General features: G+C 42.0%; 1 protein-coding gene across 2 annotated transcripts; it reads left to right on the top strand.

Annotated features, from left to right (window-relative positions):
* The first annotated feature begins 548 nt into the window (after window positions 1–548).
* YAF2 (YY1 associated factor 2) lies at window positions 549–26685 on the top strand. 2 transcript variants are annotated; one of them, XM_088457910.1, is made up of 5 exons: window positions 549–921; window positions 1060–1185; window positions 5347–5451; window positions 8244–8396; window positions 22719–26685. In XM_088457910.1, the coding sequence occupies exons 1-5, from the start codon at window positions 896–898 to the stop codon at window positions 22954–22956; spliced, it is 648 nt and encodes a 215-aa protein (XP_088314036.1). In that variant the 5' UTR covers window positions 549–895; the 3' UTR covers window positions 22957–26685. The 2 variants fall into 2 exon arrangements, with proteins under 2 accessions (XP_088314036.1, XP_088314043.1); XM_088457917.1 differs by lacking the exon at window positions 5347–5451 and having other exon boundaries at window positions 551–921.
* Window positions 26686–27566: the final 881 nt, after the last annotated feature.

Raw genomic sequence — 27566 nt, 5'->3', positions numbered from 1 at the left:
AGCAGGGACAGCGCTGTCCCTGCTGTGGGGATAGGCTAACGCCAGGCTGTAGCTGTCGTTATGCGTTTTGACCGTTCGTACATGGTCCTACCATGATAGCAGCACCGATAACGACGGGTGCACAGCGCACCTGTCATTTACCGCACAGACCCCCGATCATACATCGGGGAGAAGCGGTATCAGCGCACATAACGTGCGCTGATACCGTTTCTGGGCTTCGTACATCTCCCCCATTATGTGCTATGGTAGATAGCTAAAGACTAAAAGTCTGGCAACCCCTGATATAGACCATTATGGGCCCTGTCTCAAATAGGAGGTGGGTTGGCCAGAGGAAAGTGGACCCTCATTTACAGCACAATAAGCTCAGGCTTGCCAGGGTGAGAACCACACGTGATTTAGGCAGCACAAAGAGGTGATTCTCCTCAGAGGGAGAGACCGTGTAACATCCTGCAGCAGCTGCACTAGTGTCTCCGTTCACACTGAGCTGCACACAGAGGCTCGCTGTCCCTGTATGTCATACATCATAGCAGCAGCACACAGTCATTTTGACAATGGCACATGGCGTACACAGCCCGGTACTCGCAGCCGTCTCATATTCTCCCCCAGCCCACGCACAGGCCTCCCTCCCCGGCCCGGCGCTGCTGCCCTCTTCCTCCTCCTCCTCCTGTGTTGCTGCTGTGACTGCGGTACCATTAGCAGCCGCCGAGTCAGATGATGCGCTGACGCCTCTCCCGCTGTCCGACTCAGCCATGTGCTTCCTGTGATTGGCCGGACCGGGTCACGTGTGGCGGCGGACAGCTGGCTGCGGCTGATCGCGGTCGGTGCAGCCGCCTGCTCCCCGCTTCACTGTCCGGGCTTCCTCGCTCGGCTTCCGCTCCTCCTTATCCGCCGCAGCATGGGAGACAAGAAAAGCCCTACAAGGTAAGCCGGAGCAGAGGCGGCGGTATCCGTGTGGGGGGTGGGCCATGCAGGAGAGCCCGAGGCTGCGGCAGATGGGAACAGGCCTCGCTGTGTGCTACATGCAGACATGTCTGTCTCACGCTTCTCTCTCTCTCTCAGGCCGAAGCGGCAGCCGAAGCCGTCGTCAGACGAAGGGTACTGGGACTGCAGTGTCTGCACCTTCAAGAACAGTGCCGAGGCTTTTAAATGTCTGATGTGTGATGTGCGCAAAGGGACCTCCACCCGGTGAGACCCACACTCCAGCCCTGTCTCCTCACACCCCAGTATTGTCCCCGCACCCCAGTCCTGTCTGTCTATGCAGTGACCCACAATAACACAATGGGCGTCATGCTATCAGATGTTGTCACTGTTACCAACATGTAATCACGATATAATGTAACATGCAGCGTAACCTATATGTAGGGGGTATAAGGTATGACACTGAGTATTGCACTTAGCACACTGTGCTAGAGCAGTGGTAATATGCCCTGGTATATGAATATCACAAACATTCTCATTTACACAGCCTCAAACAATTACGATAGATAAAATGTTAAATGCACTGTTCAGTATTATACTTAATTTCCACTGTAGAAAGTGTTGGAGTGTTACCACATCTCTAACAGTAAAAGCTCTTGTTTAGATGTACATTAAATGTTTACTTGATTATTATTATTATTGGAACTTTTTTTATTATGTTTACATGCATTTTTGGCATGGTAAACAGCATAGATGGGCTTGTACATTTAGTTCACTGATGAATTCTCATCACATAGCATCACAGGTCATCACTCTTTACTTGAATCCTTCAATCTGTACATCACATTTGTGGTAGGAGAGTTGAAACCAATCACTTGTGCTCATCCCTAGTCCCACACCTTAATTATTACTGATTAATACACAAAATAGACATTCCATCCAGCAAAAACATGGGACACACATTGTGGATGTGCATAGGGTTTGTAAATGTTATAGGTTTCTTCTTCGGTTCAAGTGGTGGCTGGACCATAAATACTGTGGGCTCAATCCAATTAGCTGCACACAGGGTGTTTAGCCATTGCAACAGTGTAGAAACACAGGCAACGGTACCACGGCGAATAAAAATCTGCGAGTCCGCTAGTATAGAAGGAGGTTTCCATGCCATGCAGACAGTGGACATAACCATCATGCTAATTTGATTGAGCCTACAGCCATGGCCAAAAGTTTTGAGAATGATACAAGTATTTTTTTTCACAAAGTTTGCTGCTTCAGTGTTTTTAGACCTTTTTGTAAGATGTTACTATGGTATACTGAAGTAAAATTACAAGCATTTCATAAGTGTCAAAGGCTTTTATTGACAATTACATTAAGCTTATGCAAAGAGTCACTATTTGCAGTGTTGACCCTTCTTTTTCAAGACCTCTGCAATTCGCCTTGTTATGCTGTCAATCAACTTCTGGGCCACATACTGACTGATGGCTGCCCATTCTTGCCAAATCAATGCTTGGAGCTTGTCAGAATTTGTGGGTTTTTGTTTGTCCACCCTGAGGATTGACCCTAAATTCTCAATGGGATTAAAGTATAGGGAGTTTCCTGGCCATGGGCCCAAAATTTCAATGTTTTGTTCCCTGGGCCACTTAGTTATCACTTTTGCCTTATGGCAAGGTGCTCCATCATGCTGGAAAAGGCATTGTTCGTCACCAAAATGTTCTTGGATGGTTGGGAGAAGTTGCCCTTGGAGGATGTTTTGGTACCATCTTTATTCATGGCTGTGTTCTTAGGCAAAATTGTGAGTGAGCCCACTCCCTTGGCTGAGAAGCAACCTCACACATGAATGGTCTCAGGATGCTTTACTGTTAGCATGACACAGGGCTGATGGTAGCGCCCACCTTTCCTGCTCCGGAACAAGTATTTTTCCAGATGCCCCAAACAATCTGAAAGGGGATTCATCAGAGAAAATAATTTTACCCCAGTCCTCAGCAGTCCAATGCCTGTACCTTTTGCAGAATATCAGTCTGTCCCTGATGATTTTCTTGGAGAGAAGTGGCTTCTTTGTCGCCCTTCTTGACACCAGGTCATCCTCCAAAAGTCTTTGTCCTTTGTCATGCCAACAGTAAAGCATCCTGAGACCATTCATGTGTGGGGTTGCTTCTCAGCCAAGGGAGTGGGATCACTCACAATTTTGACTAAGAACACAGCCATGAATAAAGAATGGTACCAAAACATTCTCCAAGAGCAACTTCTCCCAACCATGTAAGAAGAGTTTGGTGACGAACAATAACTTAGTGGCTCGGGGAACAAAACATCAACATTTTTGGTCCATGGCCAGGAAACTCCTCAGACTTTAATCCCATTGAGAACTTGTGGTCAATCCTCAAGAGGCGGGTGGTCAAACAAAAACCCACAAATTCTGGGCGGCATCAGTCAGTATGTGGCCCAGAATTTGATTGACAGCATGCCAGGACGAATTGCAGAGGTCTTGAAAAAGAAAGGTCAACACTGCAAATATTGACTCTGCATAAACTTAATGTAATTGTCAATAAAAGCCTTTGACACTTATGAAATGCTTGTAATTTTACATCAGTATCCCATAGTAACATCTGACAAAAAGGCCTAAAAACACTAAAGCAGCAAACTTTGTGAAAACCAATACTAGTCATTCTCCAAACTCTTGGCCATGGCTGTACAGTAGTGTTTAGGTCTGACAGGTGCATAATACAAGTGCCCAGTTTATACTTGCAAAGTATTTACCATAAAGATCAATGATATCTAGAAATTTTAAAGCTGTTACGATGCGCTTAATTTTGCATGCATACCTTTTTAGTATATAGCACCTATAATTTTTAAATGTTACTTAATGCTGTACTTTGATTTATGTGTGCATTACAGTATATAGAAAATACCTTTTTGGGATTACTTGATTTTTAATTATTTTTGTAAGGACACATTCACTTTTAAACTAGAATTATCCAATAAATCTAGTTGGCTCAAATCTATGTATTTTCCAATACAAGATAGTTAACAGAGTTTTAATTTAGAGACATAGCACAGACTGGTACTCTGCAGAGCAGCCATGTCAAACAGAAATTCTCCCATGGGGAGTTTAGAGAGAGACTATCCTGGTGATTGCCGTAAAGTACAAAGAACATTCTATTTACTTATCCACCCAGCTAGTTTACCTGTCCAAGGTACCTGCATTTAGCCACATATTCTATCTGCTTCAACTGCATGTCTTCTCCACTTTTTCTCCCATATAATGGATTAGTCTGCAGGCTCCTTTATTCGTGTCATAGAATTACCCAAGAGCTGTGGATGGAGTTACTTACTTCCTCCTCGATTCTTTTCCCTCCATCATCCTTCTTTATCCTACTCCACCATCTTATGCATCCTTTTGCTCTATCCTTCTTTTCTTGCTTCTCTTCATCCCACTCTGTCCTCCTCCAAGTCCAACCTTCTCCATCTTGATTTGCGGGGGTGGGGGCGAACAGCCAATGCAAATAGGATGGTGGTTGTTCTGTGTGGAGTCTTTACTAAAGAGTGTTGTGGACCACATGTTTGACATGGCTGCTGTAGAGTAATCTTGTTTTGATCTGTCTGCTCTGGCATATAGACATTGCTATGCAAACTTAGGAAAGTCTGGTCTGATCCGTCTTACTGCAAACTTAATTTTGTATGACCTTCTCTAGGTGTGTATTTTAAATTATATTCTTTGATTTTAATGTACAAAGTACTGATAATTATAATAGAAAGTAATGGTGCATACACACGGTCACATTTGCTAGATGAACGATTTGACCAACGATTTCATGAACGAATAACTATTTCTGACAGTATTAAAATGAATGAAATCGTCCAAATCTGTCTGCAAACAGTCGATGTCCGATATCGTTATTTGACATGCGGGAACGCGCATCGTTGGTCGATGCATGCCATACATGTCAAAGATATGAACGATTTTTACAGTAGTTATCGTTCATATCTGATAAGAAATCTGACCGTGTATATGCACCATTAGAATTGTATATTTACAAAATAACAGAAATTTTAGTATCAATATTAAACAATAGGGACATTTCCAAAGACTATAATGACCAGGAACACATCTTTAAAATCTGGGGTTAGTGATGTAAGTTCAGGACAAAAACTGTGGGTTATGTTGTGCAACAATACATCCTTACTACCATTAAATAATAACTGGGGTGTTATAAGGCTGTTCCTGTTAATTTTAGTATTTCTGATATGTCCTCATTTTCTTTTTTTTAATATTGACTAACTTCACAGGTAGTAGTCAGACAGTAGTTGGTCCAACCAGGCCACATGCAGCTTGGTAATTATGTCTAGTGGAAAGAAAGAGATTGTTTATTGCTACTGTTATGCATGCAATGCATGATGGTAGATGTAGTTTTCCACCACAATCGTTGCCCACAGAGCTATGAAGTCACTGCAGGCTGCACTTCCCCTACCAGGACTGCATTTTGAAAAGCCACAAAGCAAGAAAATTGTTACTGGGATTCACAGAAGCGTCTACAAAAGGTATTTTGGTGTCAAAATAATTAATTTAAAAATTAAAAAAAAAGAAATTTCTTTGGGCAAATGTTAGCTATACAATATAATTTATAGCTTGACTTACCCTTTTTAACTAAAGTCTGTTAGAAGCTATGACACTGTTTCCCACCACGTATGATGGGTTGTATGTTATACATATAACCCATAAAATTAAGATATATACTTAACAATCTATTTAAATATTATAATTATATTTATTTGGTAAATGATTAAACTTAGTACAATTTCAATATGTGAAACAGTCTTGCTTTAATAAGCAAAAAAATGCATATTACAAATCATAATAAAATAAGTAATACAAAAATGACACTTTACAAGTATGCTTCCAAGGCAGTTCCTAATGAAGTACAAGAAGACTCTCCAGCGCTGGGAGTGTACAAACCTAAAACCTGTGTATATGACAGAGATTCCCAAACGCGGTCCTCAATGCACACCAACAGTAATACCCCTTTTCCACCTAAATTCCGGGTCTGACCCGGAGTTGGAACAAAGTTCCTATCCGGATCAGACCCGGAATTTTGCCGGCGCCGTCTCGGGATATTCCCGAGTCAGCGCCGCTCACACCGCAGTAGGGTCTGCATAGACCCGGCTTTTGTGGAGTGAAAGTGGTCGCTTGGAGATTACGTCATCTCCAAGCGCCACTGATGCCGTACCAATCGGCCGGCTAGCAGCGAACTCCAGGTCATCGTGACCCGGAGTGCGCTGTTCTCACAGCAGGGTTTCACGGGCTACGCCCATGTTAAACCCTGCTAGTTACCTGGGTTGGATTGCCGGGTCACTTGACCCGGCGATCCAACTCTCTCCCCTTTTACACCAGGGAACTGCCCGGGTTAACCCTTCAAAAACCCGGGTTTTAGCTCCGGTGTAAAAGGGGTATTAGAGAGATTTTGTAGTTGAGCACAGGTGGTTAAATCAAATTGACCAAGGTACTAATTAAATCATGTGTGTTCAAGCAAGGATATCTTTAAAATCTGGACTGTTAGGGGGTGCCTTTGCGGGCTGGGGCTGGGAACCTCTGACTATGAAACAGAACTTTAATTAGGCATTCCCTTACTCGCCCATCTGCTGTCTACACTCAGTGAAGGCACCCATATTATGGGCAGGTCCAATATGCACACTATTCGTTTCCTCAGAACCAGTGTCATCACTAAAGCTGGGCATACACGTGCAGATAAAATGCCTGTCAGACCGACAGACATTTTATCTGGCAGCATACCAGCCACAGATGTCCGCGGCATACACTGTGAGATTACTCACAGTGTATCAGCCCGACATCTGCGCTCCGCCACTGGGGGAGGAGACCTTTCCCTGTTCCTTCCATGGGAAGGAATACAGGTAATGTCGGCTGCGGCTGGGCATACACTGCCCGATGCGGCCGACTGTTTACCCCCTAAATATCACATTGGAAGGGCATGCTGGACAATCCGGCATGTCCGACCGAGCAATATTTAACAACTGCTCGCCCGCACACACAATACAATTATCAGGGAGATCCGCGGATATCGGGCGGATCGCCCCGATAATTGTAGCGTGTATGGCCAACTTTAGGTGCTATCTGATTAATGCTCATGAGACCTGACATTTACGAGAAATGCTATTACAGTGAATCGATTCTACATTCTCATGAATATTAATTCAGCGAACACAATAGATTAGTCCATTGTGTGTAGGTGATAGGTTCACATTAAGTACTACATTTGTTATTTTAGTGAATCGGAATCGTGAGTATGCGTTCATCTTACTGCATTCAAACCATGGTTATTTACATCATACATACATACACACATATATATATATATATATATATATATATATATATGCTGAGAAAAAGAAGTGAATACATAATTCACTCAGTGCAAATCCGAGATATAATTATTCTTAATAAGGAATGGACTATGTATCCAGTTACAAAACAGTATATTGTAAGAAAATTTACTTCCCACATTAGGATGCACCACAGATTTTGTTTCTTAATTAATGATGTCTGCCTAATCCATTGTTCACGCTCGCCCTTTCCTGTTACCTGGTTTTGACAAGCACTGAATGGTACCAGCACATTACGACCAGTCTTAACGTACTCCCATTGTTGGACTATCTTAAAATTCTCTAAAACAATAATTTTTAATATTCATTTAGTTCTACAGTCCAGCAAAATTATGCTGGTATAAATTAGATTTTCTCTGATGTGAGAAAAGATCTTAACCATAGAGGATAAAACGTTCTTGTAATAACTGTAATAAAACAAAACAGCTGTTAAACTAACTTTTCAAGAACAGTAAACTTGGAAATTGGTCACAATTCCATCACAGCATAAATGTTATGCTGTTTTTATACATTTGTCTTAGGGATATTTCAGCTAATATTAGAATTTTCAGTCTTGCAGTTAGATAAATCCTAATGTTAATTAATATTGATATTAATACTTTATGATTTGTCCTATGTGTTTCACTTAACTTTTAATCTCCCTTATCTGATCTTTAAATCTTTTAAGTACATATTTTTAAAATTCATGCCATACATTTCATGCTCAATTATAGTGCTGTAATTTATTTATTTTTGAAAATATTATACTTTGCATTTCTTTAGGCCATGTGGTGGCAGTGTCTTGGCTATGTATTCTTAATGATATGTTTTTGTTTTGTTTTGTTTTTTTGTTTTTTACATATCTTACCGGTTATTTAAAAAAAATGTTAAGTAATCTCAGCAAAAATGATTGGGCTGTATCAAAATGTCAGCAATAATTTTATGTTTTCATGCAGGAAACCTCGACCTGTATCACAGCTGGTTGCACAGCAGGTAACTCAGCAATTTGTGCCTCCCATGCAGTCAAAGAAAGAGAAAAAAGACAAAATAGAGAAGGAAAAGAGTGAAAAAGAAACTCCTATTAAAAAGAACAGTAACAAGAAAGCAAGGTATAGTTGTTTTGGAAGCTAATTTATATATTGATATTGTTAATCACCTGTCTTTATCAAAGTCATACAATAATAGTTTTTACTATGGGTCACTAATAATCCGGTTCTTAGTGCTAACAAAGCAAATTCATCCTTAACTCTATGGTAGACAGTGTGTTTATCACCTGGAGATATTCTAACAATACAATATAAATAATTGAGGGGTCCACAAGCTCTGTTAGGTGCAGAATAAGGTTTTCTTTATATCATACTGGAAATTTCTGTAACAATGTTGTGTATTCTTCTTCAGAAGAAAAAATTTCATCAATTGCACAAAAGGACCTGTTTTTTTTTTTTTATATAGGTTGAAGGAACCTTTGGACTCACCCAGATAAAATGCGTTAATGGTGTCTTCATGGTCTCCCAGTAATTACATCTCCTAGGGTTGTGCACACTCCATCCCTTACATAGAGAATACACTCAGTTTCGCAGCTACGTTCCCATAAAGGTATTTTATTGGATGGAACCTTCTGTATAGTCCGTCCAATAATTATAAGGGGACGTAGACACCACCTTCCAATTGAGCCTCTTATATCAACCAAATAGGATTAGTACTCCAAAGGTATAACCAAAAAAGTTTTATCGTGACATACAGGAGACCATTCCACTGCTCCAAACTGCAATATACTCAGAGTAAAAAGTATTAAAAAAATCTCCTTTAAAAAAATCCTTGCATCCAAAATTGTCCCAAAAAATGGTTTATTCCACTCTATACCACAAGGACCACAAAATATACCACCCACACCTCTCTCCTCCAAATAAAATAGAGAAGGGATATAGGGTGATTTAGGTTAGATGAAAAAACCTACATGGCATACCAAACCTAAGCTGTAGTCAAACCTGTGGTGCACCAACGTGTTTCGGATTTCCTATCCTTCCTCATGTTTGAAACCATAAATAAGACTACACTACACTGGGGAATTTAGTGATCATATGGAGGCGCAAGACCACAGGCAAAGTACTTTTATATGGGTGACAGGATTTCCCAGGTGACTTCTGATGCACAGCAGAGGGGGAATCATTCCTTATAATGCATGATGACAAGCAAGCTGTTAGCCTGCACACTGCTATGTGTTGTGAAGTGATTCTATCTTGGCAGGATATTATGTTGGTGAGGGATTGTGCAATGTATATTTAATGCACTGTAAGGTCTTAGGTAAATTTGAAGAAGTGGTGATGTAAGTATTTTTCAAAGACAGTATATAAACAAACACGAAGTATATTTGGAGGGTTCAGATTTAATGTGAACCAAGTCAACGAGAGTCAATTTTGAGAAAATGGATCTCAAAGTTGAAGAACTGTAATTAATTAGCCATTGCCTCTTAATAGTTTTTACTGCTTCAATAACATAGTACCATGTGTAATTTAGTTCACTGTTTCACAGAAAAATAGATTTCCACTGTACCATGGCAGTGTTGGTACGAACTGGGGAAAAAATGGACTTGGCGTATTTAGCGTTAAAGCTACCCATTTGTCACTCTGGCATGTAGGGATATGTCGCAGTGCTATCAGTGTATTGAAAGATATCTTTGCCTAGCAAAGTTGCAGATAATTAAAGAGAAGGATAAAATACATGTCAGTGTACATGGCCTCTTTGTCTTTCTGTAAATATTAATTTAATCACCTATGGCAGGCTTGGCCAACCTGTAGCTCTCCAGCTGTTGCAGTGGGAGGTTATGCTGGGACTTGTAGTTTCACAACACTGGAGAACCACAGGTTGGCCAGTCCTGACCTATGGCATAGGAACATGCCCCTCATAGAAAAACTATATTTTGTTACCTGATATTGGTCATGCGCCGTACTGTGTGCATCAGTGTCGGGAGTCAATATTGATCCTGAGCACCTCATTAATCTGGGCAGCATGCGAACATCTCATCTTCTGCTCAGATCAGTATGAAACACAGAAGCAATGGCAAAATAACTATCATTACTACAAGCAGCAGTTCAGATGACTTGAAGCAACAGCCACCACAGTGTAACAGTGTGTCACTTTTTGTTTAATAAAAATGTACTTTGGTGTATTTGAAGGAATAAAATATTTGCTCTTGATTATTTGCATTGTGGAGGTCACTTCAAAGGTTTTTGACCTGTATAAAAGCAGTCAGGCTATAGCCACTTTCTTTTATGGTGCTCTCTGTGACATCTATTGTCCTTTATTTACAGAAGAGGTAAATTACCCCATATGTAATACACAAATGACTTGAATATTTGTAAAATATGCCCTTATATTTGGTGAACTCTGGTGTAATCACTAGTCTTTGGAGTATGGAAAGAAACTGAAGCACTTGGAGGAAACTCTAACACAGGGGATAACACACGGTAAACCCCAGCACTGTAAGGTATTAATGCTAAGCACTGAGCCATAGTGCTGCTCAAATAAACTTGTTTAGTTTCAAATAAAAAAACTTGCATTTGAAAGAAAAATATTGCCTATTACTGTAAGACATATACTGCATTAGGCGGTCAATTCAACTAGCTGCGAGCCAGCTCCGTAGTCCCAACTCGTAGATTTCTACTTGAGGGTCCACATTGGTACCACGGGAAGAAATGTGGTTGGTGTGATCAGGCACCAAACAGTTAAGCTTTCAAATCCCAGGATGCCTCAGATCCTCCTCCACATATACCCCGCCCCTGGCTACAGGCAATTCAGTGTTTCGTTTGGTGCGGCAGGATTCCGACTGCTCAGGCAGTCCCAAGGTTTTTATTTTATTGATTTTTTACCTCAGGGCAAGTAACACTAGGTGTCCTAAAGGGCGCCTGTACTGCTGCTCCACCTACCCACGCAGGCGCCACGCCGCAACACTAGTAACCGGCTGGTAATTTCGACGGGCACCAGCGGAGCTTGGCTAGCGGCAATGCTGGGACACGGGACTGCAGCTGGAAGCACAGGGACACAGGTAAGGCGGTAACCCCGCTCGCATGCAACCATGTGGAAGTCCGTACCTCCGGCGGTTGGAGACCTGCTGGAGGCTGCTGTAGTTAGGCGACCGCTCCCCCACTAGACCACTGGGGCAAGTCAGTTTGGCGTTTGGTACAGTGGCAACAACCATATTATAAGGCCAGCGCACCCAAGGGGGTTAATACAGCATAGGGGAGGTAGGCTTTCCCCGGCAGCCCCTCCCCCAACCCAGGCGCCGATCCTGCTGAGGTTTTCTGGTTTGCTCCTCCTACCCTCCTCTATATATGAGATGCCCATCGACCATTATTAGTGCTCTGCTGAAGCTGCTGGTCTCAGGAGGTTTTGGGTCTAGTCTCCCTGTATACCTCTCCCCAGAGGCCAGGTTATACAGAGTTCAAAATCCTACCAAGCCTTATGTTTTGAGTAGTTGATTCAGGGCTCATTGCAAGTATATTGTATATGCATTGTATGTGACTCTTGCTAGCTCTGCTGTGTTTTTACGGTATGTAGTCAGGAAGCTGGTGGTTACAATGCCGACCGCCGGCTTCCCGACTGTGAAATCCCGGCATGGGACTAATGATAGGCGTCTAAATACCAAAGGTTTAGGTCTCCCAGGGGGATTTGGGGTTAGACACCCCCGGGAGGGTTAGGGTTAGGCTAGGGAAAGGGGGGGTTAGGGTCAGGCACCCGTAAGAGAGGGTTAGGGATAGTTTACTTGTCTCCTTTGTCGGGATCTTCAGCTGCCGGCCTTTCAGCGTCAGTATTCCATCCACCGGGCTGACGTCCGGCGGTAGTACATTATTTTCTGTACTGTCAAGTGTAACTATCACTACTATTTCTCCTCAACCCTTTGCTACAGGTGTGTGGGGAATATTTTGTTTGGTTTGTTTCTCAATTTGTACTTCACATTTTTTGTTGCTTGTGAAGACAGTCACATTTGCACTTCTTATGTCTAAGAATAAGGATAAACAGGAAACTGAGGCCCCGGTGCTGGTTTCATGTAAAAGCTGTGTGGTGGGCTTGTCCCCTCAGGACTTTATAACAAATAGCACCTCCTGTATAAAGAACCACCTCACCAGTCCAGTCTACCAGCCCCTGTACAGGAGCCATCTTGAGTGTCCTCCTGGTCTCAGGTTATGAGGCAGGTAGTGGACCGTTTGGCTGCTCCTATGCTGCCTCCCATAATGGGATACCCACAGCAGTTCCAGCCTGCTATGTTTGCCCCCTCCTATACATCCTTCCTGGATGGATGTTTATGCCCACTCAAGTCAGAGTATGGCTCAGTTAGCTGCTGCGTTTCAACAAATGTTGCAGGTGAACAGACCACTAGCCATTAAAGCATCTAAGCGGACAATATCGTTTTGTCAGTCTTCCCAGAATGTAGATTAAGATGCATCATTGGTGAAGTCGGATGATGCGCCGGGTTCTTCTCCAGGGTCTATCTCAGAAGGAGGACTACCCTTCTACAGTGGATATCCTTTTGTGAGGGTGGTCATATCAGTCCTAAATATAGAGGATGATGATCTCCTAGACCTAAGGCTCAAGTGTTTAAACACCAGAGGGTGGTAAAAGCTGTGTTTCCTAAGTCTGAGCAGCTCACTGAATTTCTGGGAGAAGCATGGAGTGCTCCTGATAAACTGTTCCATGTTACTAAAAGATTAGCATCTTTGTATTCTTTCCCACCTACTGAATGTACTAAGTGCGAAGTCCCTCCTACTGCGAATGCTCATGTGATACATTTAGTCAGGAGTGCTATGTTACCTATACCGCCCACATCTTCTCTTAAAGATCCTACAGATTAGAAAACTTGAAACATGTCTTAAATCAGTGTTTTCTTTGTCTGGAGCTGCTACTCTGCCTGCTATGGCTGCGGCCTGGGGATCCAAGGCTGTTGAAGAATGGACGTGAAGAAGATACTCTACCAAATGCTACCAGAGAACAGCTGACCTATATCTCCCACTACGGGATGCAGCCTCCTATTTGGGAGAAACTGCTGCAATAGATGCTGGACTCCTGGCTTCTAAAGCATCGGCAGCTTCGGTTGTTGCTTGTAAAGCCCTTTTGGTTAAGGTCCTGGAAAGCAGATGCGGGATCCAAGAAGTCTCTGGAATCTGCCTTTTTATGGAAACATACTTTTTGAAACAGAATTGGATAAGACAGTGGCTACTCTGGCAGCCTCAAAATTTGCAGGTCTGCCATCAACAGCTACATCAAAGTCTAGGCAGTCCTCTTTTCGGTCCTTTCACCCTCAGGGAAGAGCAAAAGGACAGCCTTTCTCCAGACTGTCTAGTTCTCACAGGACCACCAAGCAGCAAACTAAGAGGTCCTGGTCGGTCAGACGTCCAGCTTCCAAGCAGGACGCCGGATGGGGCGGGCCTCCTCTTGGGGGATCCCATGGCGAGAGGCCGATTTCTTTTTAATTTTGCGGACTACGGGCATGAAACAAGATCCCTTGGTCCGAGAAGTGGTCTCAAATGGGTATGCCCTCGCCTTCCGAAGGCATCCTCCCCAGAAGTGGTTTGTTTTTTTTACTACTCCCCCCACCAGATTCTATTAAGGAGGCTATTTACTCCCTGCCGTCGGCAGGGGTGATAATCCCATTTCTTGTGGTTCAACAAGGAAGAGGTTATTTTTCCAATCTGTTTTTGGTTCAGAAACCAAATGGGTTTTATCGCCCTATTTCTAAATCTGAAAACACTCAACAAGTTTATCCATGTACCCAAGTTCCGTATGGATACTCTTCGGTCAATTATTTTGGCAATGGAACGTGGGGATTTTATGGCTTCCCTGGACATTCAGGACGCGTATATGCATGTGCCTATTATGCCATCCCACCAACAATTTCTACAGTTTGCTGTCCTGCAACAACATTACCAATTTCAGGCACTGCCCATTGGTCTAGCAACGGCCCCTCGGGTCTTCACCAAAATAATGGCGGTTATGACTGCCTACCTCAGGCGTCAGGGAGTCAGAATACTGCCATACTTAGACAACCTCCTGATATTGGCACAGTCTCCAGCTGTTTTAAATCACCATCTCCAACTGACCATTGCCTGCCTACAGATGTACGGCTGGATCATCAATTGGAAGAAAGCCTTCCTTTCTCCAATACAGAAGATGGTACTTCTGGATTCTCAGGCACAAAGGGTGTTTCTGCCAAAGGATAAGATTGCGGCCCTATTATTGCGAGTGCACAAATTGCTCCGCAAGCAAAGGTTATCCATTCCTTCAGCGATACAGGTCCTGGGGTCAATGGTATCCACCTTCGACATGGTGGAATATGCTCAGTTCCACTCCAGGCCTCTGCAACAACTGATTCTCTCCCGGTGGAACTGGCAGTATCATCTAATACGATCCCTTCTCACTCCGGAGGTTCGGCTCACTCTATCGTGGTGGCTACAAGATGCTCATCTGGACAAGGGTTGCCCATTCTGGATTCCAAATTGGGTGCTCCTCACTACGGAAGCCAGTCTTTGCGGGTGGGGGAGGGGGATGTGACAGGTCATCATACCTTTTTGGGGAAGATGGACAAATCGGGAAAGTCACCTGCCCATAAACATCCTGGAGCTTCGTGCAGTATTCAAAGCGCTCATCCTGGCGCAGGACCTACTCCAAGGCAAGGCCGGTCCAGATCCAGTCCGACAACGCGACCACAGTAGCCTATCTCAATCATCAGGGAGACATGCGAAGTCAGGCAGCCATGAGGGAAGTGGCAAACATTCTGATCTGGACAGAACGTCATCTTCCGGCTATCTCAGCAATATTCATCCCGGGAGTCCTCAGCTGGGATGTGGACTACCTAAGTCGTCAGGACATGCACGCCAGAGAGTGGGCTCTCAAACGGGAGTTTTTCAACTCATGGTGAACAAATGGGGCCTACCGGATGTAGACCTCATGGCCTCACGTCACAACCACAAAGTCCCCGGGTACGGATCCAGGACCAGAGATCCCTCAGCCGCCTTTGTGGACGCGCTGGCAGTGAGATGGGATTTCAAGCTGGCGTACCTCTTTCCTCCGATTTCCCTCCTCCCAAGGGTCCTCAGGAAATTCAAGCAGGAAGGCGGCACAGTAATACTATTAGCTCCTGCTTGGCCCAGGCACCATTGGTTCACCAACATACGGAATCTATCCGTAGACACCGTTTCCTCTTCCTCTATGGCTTAATCTGTTGAGCACCAGCTTACATCCGGACTTACCTAGTCTGTCTTTGACAGCGTGGCTCTTGTCTTCCATCTTAAGTGCCAAAGCTTTCTCCAGCTCTGTGATTCAGATGATACATAGAGCATGAAAGCCTTCCTCTGCCCGCATCTATTACAGAGTTTGGCACCTTTTGGTCAATGGTGTTCCCACAGAAAGTATGGCCCTAAGGTTTTTAGGGTTTCCCAGGTACTGGCTTTTCTCCAAGCTGGGTTAGACCTCTGTCTCCACCTGGCCACGCAGAGAGTACAGGTTTCTGCACTGTCAGTTTGGTTCCAGTGACTGATCACTTCTCTGCCGGATGTTAGAAATTTTTTTTCAGGTTCTCCGAGTTCAGCCACTTTTTGCCCACCGGTGGCACCATGGGATTTGTTATTGGTTCTCAAGGGGCTATAGACTCAGTAGATTTGAAGTGGCTGCCAGCGAAGACACTTTTTCTCCTCGCTATCTCTGCTCACAGAGACTCTGATTTGGTGGCGCTCTATTGTCTCTTCCCCTTCTTTTTTTTTTTTCACCAGGATAGAGCTGTCCTCCGTACACGGAAAGGGTTACCTTCCTAAGGTAATGTTTCGTTTTCATGTGAATAAAAGATTGTGGTTCCAGCTTTCCAGTCTTCAGACCTTTCTGTAGGTGAATCCTCCCTGGATGTGGTTCGTGCTCTCCGTATCTATGTGATTAATACAAACGCTTTTAGAAAATCAGATGCTCTTTTTGTGTTTGAATGGTTTTCACAAACGAGGCTGGCCAGCTAACAAACAAACTCTGGCTCGATGGCTGCGCATAACTATTTCTCAAGCTTACACGTAGGCTGATCTCCCTGTTCCAAACATGGCGACAGCACATTCTACTTGGTCTGTAGGACCATCGTGGGCGTTTCAAGGTGGTGCTTCTGCTGAACAATTGTGCAAGGCAGCCAGGTGGTCTTCTGTCCACACCTTTCTTAGGTTCTATGCCTTTGCAATGTTTGCCTCTCAGAATGCTTCCTTTGGGCGACGGACTGCTTTAGGACATCCCCATGGTATCCCTGTGGACTTCCTATGGACCCTGAAGAAGAAGAATATAACAAAAGGTAAGTCTACCATAACTTTTAACTCTTTTTCTTCGAGGTCCACAGGGCACCCACCCTGACGCACCTGGCTGCATTGGGTAATTTTTCTTTGTGTCACGGATTCCCTCTTCTGTTAGTGTTTCTGGTGTCCATTGTCCTTCCTTCTCCTCCTTTCCTTCTCCTGCCCTGGGCTTGTTTACAAAAAACTGAATTCCAGTGGCCAGCTGAGGAGGACCTGAGGCATCCTGGGAGCTGAAAGATTAACTGTTTGTTTGGTGCCTGGATCACTCCAACCACATCCCGTTCCCCCTCAATCATGGTATTCCTCTGGACCTTGAAGAGAGTTAACAAAGGCAAGTCTACCATAACTCTTATTGTTTGTTTGCAAACCCATTGAGCTGTGTCAAAAAATCTGTCAATCCAGGGATAGAGAGGGGGAAAAAATGAGGTGTCGCTGCAACAGCACTTTCTCTAATTTAATTGAAATTGCCTTGACTTGTGACCTTGATTTGATATTTTTTTATTTTAATTAACTGTACAATGATTTAGGGACATTATTTTCATTCCTTTATGTAATAAAGCTATATGTCAGGATGCCCAAGTGCACATGCGCACGACAGAGGCGCCTCCGTCATGCGCATGCGCGAGACCCGAATAACAACGGCCAAGCCGTCAAGTGTCTTGCACCACCGGGGGCGTGCTGTCGATGGTGATTGACAGCATGCCCCCTTTGGTGGGCGTGCCGGGGGCGTGGCTGTCCAGACGGAGGCATTCCCATGGAAACTCCTACCGTCTGGGTCCGGCCCCACTGACTTCACTAGTGATGTCAGTGGGAGTGCTTTTGGCTCTGATAGAGCCAAAAGCACTCCTGGGCTTGCGGCAGCGAGACCCTACCGCAGGGTCTCGTCGCAAGCCCGATGGTCGCAATGGTCTTGACCATCATTTTGGCCGCTCGCTATAGCTGTGGGTGGTCACCCACAGCTATGCGAGCGGCCAGGAGGCCGCTCCAAAAAGGAGCAGGGACGGCCCTGGTTCAGAGCGAGCGCTCTGTCAGAGCATCTGGCTCTGAATCAGGGCCAGAGTTTGGGAAACCCTAACAGTTCAGGTTTTGTTTTTTTCAATTGAGTAATTTTTTATTGATTTTTCAAAATACACTCAAACACGCACTACAATTTCCGAATCCGTGTCAGTACAAAAATATATCATACAACGCATGATGAGTTTTATCAACAAAAGGATAAACCATTAAACATCTGTACAATAACATTTGGTGTATAGCAGACTTTAATACTTGTACTCAAAAGAAATTCAATAACTACAACTAACCAATAATATAATAACCATAAAATAAGAAAAGAAAATAAGGTAAATCTTTGAAATTGAAAAGAAAAAACATTGATGCACTTAGCCACACTTTCTATGTGCCCAATCTCTAGGTAAGGCAGTGTCAGAGGAACAGGAGGGTTAGGACTGCAAATGGTTTACGAGTAATCTATCCAGAAACAAAACAGTAAGGACAACCAATGGTTTTGCCCACATCAACAAGCACAGATGCCGACTTATCTGCTGGGAAGAGCATATCTAGAGTTATGCCACCTACTCCAGACTTGGTTTTCAACTTTGTGTGTAGTGTATAGATATTTTTCATGTTGCACTGTAGTGCGGACCAGGGACATCCATGTGCAGATGAGGCCATCCAAGAGCGGGCCACACACACTTTAGCTAATTAATGGCATATTATCTGCTATAGTTATTATCACGGTTGTCGTCCTCTAGAACACCTAAACAGCATTATGTGGGTGTAAGAAGGGATGGGGAACCCCAGTACTGGATAATACATCTTACTTTACCCCAAATGGTATGAACTTTGGGGCATTTATAGAAGTTGCCAAAAGGTACCATTAGCTGCCTGACACTTTGGACAATTACTTGAATCCCGGCCACCAGATTCAGTAGACAAGCAGGGGTTAAATTTGTTCTATGTAGCAGAAACAGTTGAATTTGTTGAAACCTGATAAATACAGAGGAGAAATGAGGAGTGTCAAGTGCTGTGTCCCACTCACTAACACTCAGGGCCAACATCCTCCTCTCCTTTTACTTTAAGATACAGTAGGTTGGAGACATGATAATTTGACATGAGAGGAATATATGAAGGACTTTGACCTGTGGGAACCTAATGATAGAAGAGTTAACTTCATGGGGAAAGGTTGTATATTAGGTGGCTCGTAAACAAACTGAGCATTTAAGGCGTGTCTAAGTTATGGATATCTATAGTAGTAGGAGCTAGGTATATGAAAATCCTCTCGTACCTGAGAAAAGGATTTAAGAATAGAGTTCTTATATAAGTGCCCCAGTGAATGCCCTTTGGCCCCACATCTCCCTAAAGCTGCATACACGCGTAAAGATTTTCTGTCCAACCATCCAACTAGTTGATTGGTTGGAATGAAAATCTGGTAACGTATGGAAGTAAATAATGATCAGCAATTTGCTCCTAAATGCCAGAAAACAGATGAAAATGGTCATTCAGACAAGTTTGTTAAATGTTTGATCGAAACAGTTTGTTCAAACAACAGTTTTTGTCCGTTTGGGATCAAATTGCTGATTGTCATTTGCTTTCATATCTTACCAGATTTTCATTCCAACCAATCAACTGGTTGGACAGAAAATCTATGTGTGTATGCAGCTCTAGTTGAAGAGAGTTAAATTCAAATAATGACCTAGAATTCCACAGGGGGGTATCTGGATCTAGTACAGTAAACTGCATAATATTGGTGACCAATCTCCATATATTAATAGCCTGTAGGAGCAGTGGAGGCAGAGACCTAGTGACTTTACCACCCAATAAGGCCTGCAAAGGCGTATGCCCAGGAGTTGCCTGAGACACCAGCAGTGAATATAAAGCATTAGGTGAAGTATCCTGAAGCCATGTCCTCACATGTGCGAGCTGTTCCACATAATACATAAATAAATTGGGAAGTGCCAACCCACCCAAGGATTTAGATCCCGTCAAAACTTAGTCTAATACGAAGATGACGGCTCGCCCAGACCAGAGAAGACCACGTACTATCCAATTTACGAAATTATAAAGGGAGAAATATTGGAGACTGCTGAAAACATAAAGGAACTTAGGTTGACCTATCATTTTTAATCAGGCTAATCCTACCTGTTACCTGGGTATCTGGATAACTAATACTGTATTTAAATTGAGTTACCCACCATAAGAGAAGTGAAATACTAGGAGGAATAGGATTGCCCTCTAAGGGAAATAATAGAAGATTTATTCCAATTAATTTGTAGCCCAGAGTACAGACTGAATTTATTTTTAACCTGGAGGACAACAGGCATAACCACTGTATAATCTGTTAAAAACCAAAGTAAATCATGTGCATATAAAGTCTATAGAGCCACAGTATCCGTTCTGGTCCCCAGCTGAAATTCTAGAATAGTGGGATAGGACCTGAGAATGCATGCTAATGGCTCAATGGCTAGTGCAAAAAGAGTTAGAGACAGTGGACAACCTTGTCTTGTACTGCGCGCTAATGAAAAGGACGGGGAAATAAACCCATTAACTGAAACCCTAAGCGCGGGGTTTGTGATATAACAAGTAAACCCATCGTAAAAAGATAGGGTCAATTCCCATACATTTCAAGACATCGCACAAGAACGGCTACAGTCCAGGTTTTAAGGATATCCATGCTTGTGCACAGATGATATAATCAGACTGACTAAAGGTACTAATTAAGTCACCTGTACTTAAGCATTGATATCCTGGACTGTTAGGGTGCTATGAGGACCGAGTTTGGTAACCACTGCTATACTAAACACCCAATGTGACAGTAGGTGAAGGGATACAGTGCCCTCTGTGTGATTTGTTAGTGAAGAGAGGGGAGGAATGATACAGCTCTGTGTCAATTGTCCTGTCATAGAAAGGGGTAGAGTGAGATGCAGAACTGTGGTAATTACGGTCAGTGAGAAAAGAAGGGGACATCAGTCAAAGAACTGGGGATGCCCGGCACCCTACATTTTTGTAGAGGGAGGGTCACACCAAATTATTTTGTGAGAGAAATAGAACACACAATGCAGGGGCAAATAGAGTACATATATGAAGAAAGGAAAATTGCTCATTCAAAGGGAGTATGAACCCAGTTATGGAGAGAAGGATTAAGGCACTCGCATTATGACAAAAGAATGGGAGAGCTCTCATATAGAAAAGTCTTGGCTAAACTAATTTGGAAGCATAATATTAGATGAGTGGCGGCTGAGGCAGTAGAAGAGCCCCAAATTCTGAGTTGAAGTGGTGCAGAGCTGTGATAAAGAGTTTTGCCACAGATGGCAGAGGTTTGACGGATAAAGGGAAAGCAATTTTTTGCCATCAGTGTGTTGAATAAAATGTAGTTAAATGCAATATGTCAGTTCTACATATATATCTGCCATCAAATATACTTCATGTAACCAAACTCCCCCCACATATCTCTTACATGCCATCAAAAGTCCCCGATATGCCCCATTTATGCCATTACTTTTCCACAATCCCCTTTTATGCCGCCATATATCCACAATATGCCCTTTGTATGTCACCAGACCCCTCCGCCTGCCCCTTATTTGCCATCAGACCCCTCCGCCTGCCCCTCTGAGGCCATCCGACCCGTCCAGATGACCGCATAATCCATATATGCTCATCTGAATTCCCCTCCATTTTCTTCTGCAGACGGGTGGGACAGCACACTTCCTCATCTGGCCCTCACTGGAGGACATGGACTTTGACTGACCTCTCTGTCTTGTACAGAGGAGGTGGTCATGTTGTGTGTCTGCTGGTCTTTCCCAAAGCCACCTACTTAATGGCATGAACCAGATGCCGTGCTGCCTGAAAGTGTTCCACTTGCCATGTCAGCCACCCATACCGGCTTTGGTCATACCTAGACTAGATCAATACTGTGGAGGATATCTGGTGATGTGTAGATACATAATTAAACATTTTGGTAAATTAAATCCACAGTCTAGTGTAAAAAGAAAAAGTTACCAGAAAAAGATCTGTCTGTCATGGATAGAATGATGATGATCTTATTTTAACCACAGCAGCAGGGCATGGGTTGGAAATGCTTCAATTAGAATTGACTTTGCTCTGGGACTTTGTAAAGCAACAAATGCCAAAAACATATTACTTAGCACATTATGATTCAGTTGTAAAGTTGGGTACACACTTGTCCAATCCTCAGATCAGACTGTTTATACAATCCTTCTGCAGACCTGGTCGCAGATTCTACATCCAATCTATGCATACACACTGCATCTCCTGAAACAGTCTGCTGAAAGGATTGAATCACCATACACACTCTTCCAATCTTTGGCAGACCGAATGGCGCTCACTGGGATGAATTGGGAGAATTAATTGGACAAACCAGTCTCAGGAACATACACACTTCTAAATTGGTCTGGTAATTGGCGATCTGGTCTCCAGATTTTTCAGTAGGTTTAAAATTCTTTTCACAAGACCAGAAGACCAAGATTGCATGAAACCAGAGGTCTTGTGAGCGTTCACACTCTACCAATGTCTGACAAACCAGTTGAGCTGGGTACACACCTATACAATCATCTGGCCGTTCTTTCAATATCGAGAGAATGACCGTTGGATTGTATAGGTGTGTATGCTGTCCCGATGCAGGAGAGTTAGCCTATAAACGGTTTTTAACTCTCCTGCAACGGTCGGATCTGGAGGTCGCATCTTATGTACTGTTTAATATTTATCGGTTCGACCTCCCGATACCATAGAAACCCGTACACACTGTGCTATGTCTGCACAGTGTGTACGGTGCTCGCAGGCAGCTGACAAGGGGCTCACACTATGGGCAGAATGCACGGTGATGGGTACTGTTTTACCCGATCAGCCTGTAATCAAAAAGGTGTGTACTTGGATTGGATGAGAATTGGACAAGTGTGTATCCATGTTAACATTAGCTATCTATGCCTTGTTTTATGTTGATTGTGAAAACAGGAAATAATGTATGTGTGTATGGTTATAATATGCACACAAAACAGTATTTGCTCATGGATTGTGTCATAAACGCATGATCTTGACAAAATCAACTTTTAATGTTTTTCATTACCATATATAACATTATATTTCATCTATTTGTACTAGGCCACGATTGAAAAATGTGGATAGAAGTAGCGCACAGCATTTGGAGGTTACTGTGGGGGACCTAACAGTCATTATTACAGACTTTAAGGAGAAAACAAAGTCCCCCCCTACATCCAGTGCCACCTCAGTGGACCAGCACAGTCAGAGCGGATCTGGCTCTGAAAACACAGAGAGGGGAATATCCAGGTCATCTTCACCCAGGGGAGAAACATCATCAATAAATGGGGAATCTCATTAAGTCTCTCTCCAGTCTTTTCTTCATATTGTGACAAGAATATTCTGCCAATAGTCACCACAGTTACATGGGAAAATCTGAGGCAAATCTGGTATTTTTTGAGGAAGAAAATGGTTATGTACGCACTTATTTTTTTTATAAATATATATAATTCAACACTTGTAAGTGCACCGTGAAAGAAAAGACTATTGATATGACACCAAAACATGAAAAGGGTTGATGTAAACAGAAATAATATATACTACTACTCTGCATTTTGGAAAGATGCTCTACTTGTTTGAGCTTCTTGAATATTTACCCTATGAATACAGTGTCTGCTGCCATGTCTACCCTATATAGTCTGATGTTTGCTTTACATCCCAAGGTACAGCAGTAACAGGGACACTATCCTTTTTCTTTATGTTGTGAAAGGTATAGTTATCTATTTTACACACAATTCCATTTAAACGGTTTCATTGTTTGAACAAATGACATAGTGAATCTGATTTGTACCTCCCTCAGCCTCAATACTTACAATAGGTGTGATATCTGACTTCAGATAGTGTGCATCTTATCACTTGGGGATATTTCACACAGATTTCCAAAGTGTTTGTCTGCAGTACAGATCAGTGCATGAATAATTGACTAAAATTTGAGTTCTAGCTGTCTGGTGTAAACATTGAGGAGTAGTTATAAGGATTAATGATCACTGTGATAGTCAGATTTCTTGGGTTACTAATAAGCTGTTGGTCAACACATGTATGAGGGAGTACAGCAAGTGGTGTCATCAGATGAAGGTGGACTGTGGTGCAAGGCTATTGCAGAGACTCCAACTTATTGAAACAGAGAGAAACATAACACTTTTCATTTTATATTTATAATACTAAATACATTACACAACCCTATATTCAAAATCTTAAAACGGAAAAAATATTTGTTCATGACTGGGTCACTAACATCACATTGATATTGGAATTATAATGTTCCTGTTGGTAATCTGCTATTTGGCACAATTACACACTTTGCTCATTTGGAATTTGATCAAGTAAAAAACAGGGCTAATAAACTGTACATACATGTATTTAATCTCAGTCTTGAACAATTTTATATAGATCCCTTTCACTTTAGGTGTTGTCGTTCAGTGTCAGTTTGTAAAATACATTATATCTGCACGCACACACAGTCTGAGGAGTGAAAGTTGACAGTACACCTTTACAATTTCAAATGAGACTTCAACAATTAAAAAGAATTGAAGAGCAATTCAGTCCCAAATAGCTTCTACTCTAACTCTGAAATAGCACTTGAAGAGAATGTGAAGCCACCGTCTGTGCCCAGTAGGGGCTGGAAAAAGTGGAGACACTGGGCAGGTTATAAACCGTTTACAATAGGGAATGTGCACTGAAACTGGCACCTGATTGTTTTGAACTGTTTTTGTCTTACCTGGTCACTCCCATCACTGCCTGCAATGCTGCACATGTGGTTGCTTTGTCTACTGCTTCTGTCCAAGCAGTGATCACAAAGTAAAGGAGATGTCTAGGGCAAGCACACTCTTACTAGATAATGGGAGCAGGGGGGTTAGTGTATGGTAGAGAGTCCATTTTATTTGGAGCTCTGTAAAGCTACACATCTCCTGACTTAATATCTGCTCTTTAAATCTAATGTTGTGCAGCCTAGTTATATTAACTAAGCTAGTGAATAGACTGAGCCAGCCAAGAGCTATATGCATTAATATAGTTCCCCTCACAAACGCAAGAAGTCTAATGAATTGTGTATGCAACTTGTATTAGGTGAAACATGCTGTTTTCCAGCCATGAAAAGCCACTGGACTGTCATAATATCACCACCTATAAGTAAAATCAAATACAGTAGTTTGTTACTAATATTGACCAGTCTGGGGCTATAACACCTTTTGCATACGTATTGCATTTTGTTCATTAGGCTAGAACAAAAAGTGACTGACCATTTGTTTCACAATTGTTATTGTATTTTTCCTGTGCAAGCTGGAGAGTGTAGATTTCCCCCTAAAATGTAACTGTGTTCACAAGAAATTTTATTGAAGTTGCTGTTGGTGATGCCCTCTATAGCTTTCTGTGCATCTATTTAATACTATCAGGCACAAAAGGGTTGAGCACACATTTTTAGTCTTAAATGTTACAAATTATTGTTAAAGTGCCATGGAAATGTGGTTGATCATTTTGTTATGCAGTGTTATTAGTAATTCCATCTTCACTTCTAGGTTAGTGAGTACTAACACGTTAAATAGATTCTTATGGGCATGTATTGAAATAAAATTTTATACCATAGTTCAAGCTGCCTAAATATGTATTATTTGGAAAATTGTGATGCATACATGTATACAACTCAAAAATCAATTTAGTCAACTATTACTGCTACAGGAATTTCAAAGCGACTATCTTAAATGCACCTGCTGGTACTTGGTGTGATTTAAATAGGAAAAATATAAATATAGCCTTTGTATGAAATTCGCCATTTATTTTGTTTTTATACGTGTATTTTGGGCAACTGTTACTCTGGATTTTGCTGCTGGCTGTAAAAAGTTGTCATGTATTAACATGCTGGCAAGTTTGTTTTTGTCTTGTTTTTATTTCTTTTTTGAACCTCCATGTGGTGGTCTTGGGCAAAAACTAAAATGTGCATTTCCAACTTTAGTATTTTGCTGTCCTAAGCAGAATAATTTTGTGTCCTGTAACCAAACGTTTTGTTCCATGTGTACTTTTTGACTCTCCGTTTGCATTAGTTCTAATTCTATAAAAAGTTGCACAACAGGGAAGAGGAAAATGAAAATACATATTGTTTTTATATTGACGTTTACTATTTGGCATAATATTATTAGGACATGAACGTGTCTGTCGTGAAACCATGGCAACACAGCTTTGAGCAACAAAATTAATATAGACTTAATGGTTTTATTTTACATTTTGTGGCTCCAAAATGAATTTCTTTAAGCTTTGTGATACTACAATTTCAATAACTATTTTAGTTAATAAAACCGTTTTAAAGTCAATGGTGCTATAAAAGTGCATTCACTTCTGATTTTAATCATAAGAGATTTTAGAATAATTGCTATATAAGCCTTTTTTCATTTGATATACTGTACCAATTACTATAATATGTGCTTCCTTTTCCCTGCTTACTAAGAGTTATAGCAAATCAAGATTGTTCATATGAATGTACAGTAATTGCAAATATGTTTCTTTAGAGGCTTTTTTTTTTTTTTTTATTGGAACCAGTTCTACACATTTAGTGCACATGCTTTTGTGTATGCTTTAGTCAAGCTGCATTACCACCTACATAAAAGAATTTACTAAGAATTACCCAAGCCCTTTAGACTGCTATGTACATCAGTTTTTGGTGAGGCTCTGCTGGGTCTGTAATAGCAGAGATGAGTTATTTGAGGCTTTTTTTGATTCTTTCACTCCAAACCCAGGTTTTCTCATGAGGCTGTATGAGGAACAGAGGAGCCCTTGGAAAAACTGCACGGATTGCCTATGGGCCAGAGGTACATCTTTTACTAGGTGGTAGTGTAGCTTCCTTCTCCCACCCACATGCGCGCACACCTTTTTAAAAGGCCCGTGTTGCCCTGTTCTCTGCCCATTCAGTTCAGCTCACAATATTTCTGTAAATGTCAAATCAAAAACAAATTGCTGTGTTCATTTCATTATTGCCTGGTGTGGAAATCCATTATTCTAAGTTGGTATTCTGTACATGTACCAATAAAATATTTTTTATGAATACAGGTTTTGCATCTTTGTTTTCAACCACCACCCAAACGTTTAATGTAATGTTATCCAGTTGATGCCTTTTGTATTTCCTGACATTTGTGATGTGTTGAATTTTTGTACCATTGTACTTAATACTCTACGTACAACGGTGCTGAATTTTGATGTTGACTATGAAATAGTTTGTTAAAGAATATGAGTCTTTTGTGTTATGTTTAATAGAAGACGCCCTTACCGATTTCTTTGGGAAATCCAATCCAATCGTGTTCATTCATTTCAGTTACATAGCTAGATTTACTACACCTCTCATGGGAAGACTTTGAATATGGTTGAGTTCAAGTGCAGAATATTATATCACATCATGTACCTCTGTAAATATATAGCCAAGAAGTCAACAGTTTGTGTGAACCCACTTGGTCAACAATTTATAGAGATGGAAATGAGGACATGCTAGGCTGAAGAGAGCTCAACACTTTTACTAAAGCATTATATGTTTATGGTTTGTAATATGCAAATTGACATGTATGTAGCTTTGCCACTATGTATATCATTTTAGTCTACAACTGAAGCTGGTGTAGGGCCATTTGGGAGGTTTCCTTTGTCTAGATCCCCACTTGACTTTAGTTTTAATTGATTTTTTTATTGTATCTTTCCCTGCTTTATTTTTGCTAGCGTATAAACTTTATTGATCTAAATACATTTTCTGTAAATAAAAGTAAAACTGGTAGCAAGCTAAATAGATTAGGGGAGAGGAGAGACATACTGACCATATAAATGCTATTGTTTATATTCTACTTTGAGGTTTCATTAGATTTAATAAAAACTCTGCAAAAGGAGAATTTTGCAGTGTTTGGAAGGGGAAGAAAATGATGTTTGGGACATGCAGGGCATAGT

The sequence above is a fragment of the Taudactylus pleione genome, unplaced genomic scaffold (genome assembly GCF_031769625.1).
Source record: "Taudactylus pleione unplaced genomic scaffold, aTauple2 ptg000041l, whole genome shotgun sequence".
Classification (NCBI taxonomy): Eukaryota; Metazoa; Chordata; class Amphibia; order Anura; family Myobatrachidae; genus Taudactylus; species Taudactylus pleione.
The sequence above is the reverse complement of the archived record's forward strand: the minus strand, read 5'-3'. Positions and strand labels throughout refer to the sequence as shown.

Excerpts from the sequence above, each read along its gene's own strand:
- YAF2 (XM_088457910.1), top strand. The coding sequence starts at position 896 with ATGGGAGACAAGAAAAGCCCTACAAG. Across the intron at positions 922-1,059 it reads GACAAGAAAAGCCCTACAAG|GCCGAAGCGGCAGCCGAAGC; the intron begins GTAAGCCGGAGC and ends TCTCTCTCTCAG. Across the intron at positions 8,397-22,718 it reads AACAGTAACAAGAAAGCAAG|GCCACGATTGAAAAATGTGG; the intron begins GTATAGTTGTTT and ends TATTTGTACTAG.